The sequence below is a fragment of the Tachysurus fulvidraco genome, chromosome 26 (genome assembly GCF_022655615.1).
Source record: "Tachysurus fulvidraco isolate hzauxx_2018 chromosome 26, HZAU_PFXX_2.0, whole genome shotgun sequence".
Lineage (NCBI taxonomy): Eukaryota > Metazoa > Chordata > Actinopteri > Siluriformes > Bagridae > Tachysurus > Tachysurus fulvidraco.
Genome location: NC_062543.1, coordinates 15,449,553 through 15,453,180, shown reverse-complemented (window position 1 = coordinate 15,453,180; position 3,628 = coordinate 15,449,553). Strand labels below are relative to the sequence as shown.

At 40.5% G+C, this 3,628-nt stretch overlaps 1 protein-coding gene across 2 annotated transcripts in view; it reads left to right on the top strand.

Annotated features, from left to right (window-relative positions):
- The window catches only part of exoc3l2a (exocyst complex component 3-like 2a), a 15,085-nt gene extending 11,816 nt beyond the window's left edge, over positions 1–3,269 (top strand). For both annotated transcript variants that reach the window (XM_047809497.1, XM_047809496.1), the window contains exon 13: positions 1,045–3,269. In XM_047809497.1, coding sequence (XP_047665453.1) covers positions 1,045–1,354 — 310 coding nt within the window. In that variant the 3' untranslated portion in view covers positions 1,355–3,269. The remainder of the gene's footprint in view (positions 1–1,044) is intronic.
- Positions 3,270–3,628: the final 359 nt, after the last annotated feature.

Here is a 3,628-nt window from a genome sequence, read left to right as displayed (position 1 = left end):
AAAGAAACGCTTTTTGTGCTCCTAGAAAATTGATCGTTCCTTATGAAAAAATTTGACTCAATACAAATAATTTAGATTTACACTAAAAATGCCTTAAAACTGAACTCTGATGTCTTATTTATTCTGGAGTATGTACAGCTTAAGACATCGATTTTTTTCAAGAAACTTTGATTTCGTATTCCGTATTTTTTAAAATAAGGAATTTAAATTGCTTAAAATGGAAAATAACCTGGAAGACAGGCTTGTGTGAAGACCAGACAGAGAGAGAGAGAGAGAGAGAGAGAGAGAGAGAGAGAGAGAGAGAAAGTGAAAGAATCAAAGAGTCAGGGGTTAGGAATTGCGTGTGAGGAAGATATACAGAGACAGAGAGATAAAGTGCACATTTCCGTGATCCTGTTATTCAGCATACAGAGTCTCAGGGACATTTTGATTGACGTGTACTGTAAGTCTTTCTAACGGGCCATTCTGACGAAACACCACCACATTTGTGTGTAAAAGTGTGTGTGTGTGTGTGTCGGTTGTCATTGGCTGGCAGTGCTCCTGTTTGCTGACGCACGACTCTGCCCAGCCAACAGGAAGACAGCGCGGACTACTTCCTGTACTTGCCAGGTCACAGGAGACTCTCCGGTGCCATCACTCAAAAAATATACACACACTCATGCTACAACATTCCAGTGAAGACACTGGTTCTACACACACACACACACACACACACACAGTGTGAATGATCAAAGTTATACTTGTACCCCTACATATGGTCACTGCTTCCTGTTGTTGATTGTCTCTGTCAGTTAAACACGGACACTTTCAGTGCCATTGCAGTGATAACACTGTTCCCAGATCAGCTTGACATGCTGATACTTTAAACTAACTGTTGGCTTCAGGATTCTTCCTTTGGCCACTGTTAAATATCTGTAGTGTTTGATCATGTGTATCAATGAGACACAACTTACAATATTTTGACAAGATAAAAAAGTAATGAAGAGACCCGATGAAGACATCGATTAAGATAAATTGATTAAATTCTTTTTTTTTATCTTTCAGGAGGAAACATGTCTCTGCTGTACTGAACGTCAGAGGGATGGTCCAGCAGGTGGAACGACAGGAGATTCTCGCCGTCGTCCGGGACTTTGAGACTAGCGACAGCCCCGTCCAGGTTTCTAGAGACCACGCCTTGTTCTCCGAGATCACCGTGGCAACGGACATGCCCTGTCTGGGACTGGTTCTAATCCGTTTTGGACTGAGAGTGTCATCGTGGGTGTCGAGTGCCCGACCTCGCAGGAGGCTTCCCAAGAGGAGCATGAGCCGGAGAGCGGATGATGCGAATGAACATGTTACACAAGAGAACCAATAACGTCTCACTAACCAGTCACACAAGACGACGACTAACCAGTCTACTGTACAAGTCAATATGTTAGAGAAATCAGCCAGAAAAACAAAACAAAACAAAAAAAAACAACACAATGACATATGGACTCACAAACTTGCACTTTTTGAAGTTAGAAATTGCTCAGAATTCAAGGTGGGCACGTATCCTTCATACTTTACCTAATCTTATAATTCTGTTCACTGAGCTTCCTCCTAAAACATTTCAACCTACACGTCATTCCTTTGGTCACTGTTACAACAATGAAATGTCTGATTTGCCTTTGGAGCTTGCCAAAAGTAATAAGCTGTTAACCTGTTCAACCTCAGTTAGCAGAAAAATGGCTCAGGATCCATCCTCAGGTACTGTTTCTGTTTTGGTTGCTAAATAAAGTGCTGAATCCAGAATGGAACGACCGAACAGATGATAGACGCCTGAGCTATGTTTGTTTTGAATAACACATAGCTAGCCCACAAGCAGAATACTAAAAACATGACAATTAAACAAGACAGAAACCAAGTGGTCGAATGTGCTCATGCTTTCCACAAGACAAGTTCAGGAAGAAATAGAAAAATGTGACCATCACTTTTCTTTGAGGCAAGAAGATTCAAACAGGAAGTACTCTCCATTATTCACACAGCGAACAGGAAGTAGACTTAATGACCGCCGAGTCATCAGTCCCTCAGTCTGACACAGCTAATGGTTCCTCCGGTGGAAACAGAGCCCTATTCCAGTTCACACCAAACAATGGAGCGAGCTCATGAACAGACACGGGGTCTCGTCCCGATTTAATCCAACTCGCGCTCTAGTGCATTGTTAAACCGTTTAGATAAATAAGCTATAAAAAAGTTAACGCTTACAAGATATCCTTAATCCTTTTCAGACACAGGATGCATCGAAGGAGGAAAAAGTGATTTCCGGATGAACCGGTGCACGAGTTTGCACAGAGAAGGTTTTCATCTCAGTAGAGTTTATTTTCCGTTATACATATATAGCAAGCAGTTACTGTGGAAAACTGAGTTTATCCTGAATAGCTAACTAGGCTAATCAGTGACACCGAAAGTGTAAATGTAGGTCAATTGCTGTCGGCCATCTTTGTGCCCCCAAATCGCCTGGCTTGTTATGCATTCTAAAAAATTTATTAGATTGTTCGTGATTGAAAGCATGAAGCCAGATTTTGCTAAAAGATTCGGACAAAGACTCTTAGCAAGAAATGATTGCTAACAGTAACGTCGTGTCAAACTCTGGCTTTTTCGAAGACTCGTAATGTTTGTACCGCAGGATTTTCACACATTAGCACGGAGTAACGTGTAACCTGGAGTGGACATGATGATCCCCAGGGACCAGTCAGATTAGAGCAGGACAAACTTGGTCTTATGAGAACATTTTCTGGTTTATAAGGACGTCGGTAATGAGGAAGATGGTAATGAAGCACGGGATACAGTAATACTGTTTTTGAGAGCTAGTACAGTATGTTTAATAAAAGGTCTTAGAGCACAGTAGGCTATACAGTACCTGCAAGTAATAGAGGCTCTGGAATGAACTTTCCTTTAAATTTTCAGTAAAACTGTATGTCCATCGTCACAGAGTCATAAAATGGGAGGGTCCATCATCATTGTCATAAAATGAGAGGGTTTTGTCAGGAAGGGCATCCAAATCAAATATGCGGACCAGACGATCCGCTGTGGCGATCGCAAAAACAGGGAGCAACCGGAAGAACAACAGCAATTTCTATGTCCATCGTAATGAATCTTAACACAAAACTCTTAACACTAATCCATACCGAGGTGAAAGAAGGTTCCATGTTCCATTTGAGTAACACGTACACTCAAGCGTCATTGTGCACAATGATTACCAATAGTCCAAAATAAAGGGTTTCTTAATAAAGAAGTATTTTCAGTAACTGTACTCAATCATATTCTTATTACGCATCCTTCTAAATAGCTGGTCTTGAACTGTATCTATTCAATTCTTTGTGCAGTTTCTTTGTGAAATCAATTGAAAGATATGAACTGAAGTGATGTGAAATATTATTCGGATTTATTCTAACAATTTCAGTGGAAATAAATAAATAAATAAATAAATAAAAAACACCCATTGATTGGGTATTGATACAAAAAAAAAGGCTATGGACCTGTCTTTATTTTAGACAGGTAATCAACCTCAGGCCGTAATGGGATCTGAAGAAGAACCATCTACTGAAGAACCATCTACTGAAGAACCATCTACTGAAGAACCATCTACTGAAGAACCATCTGGTCT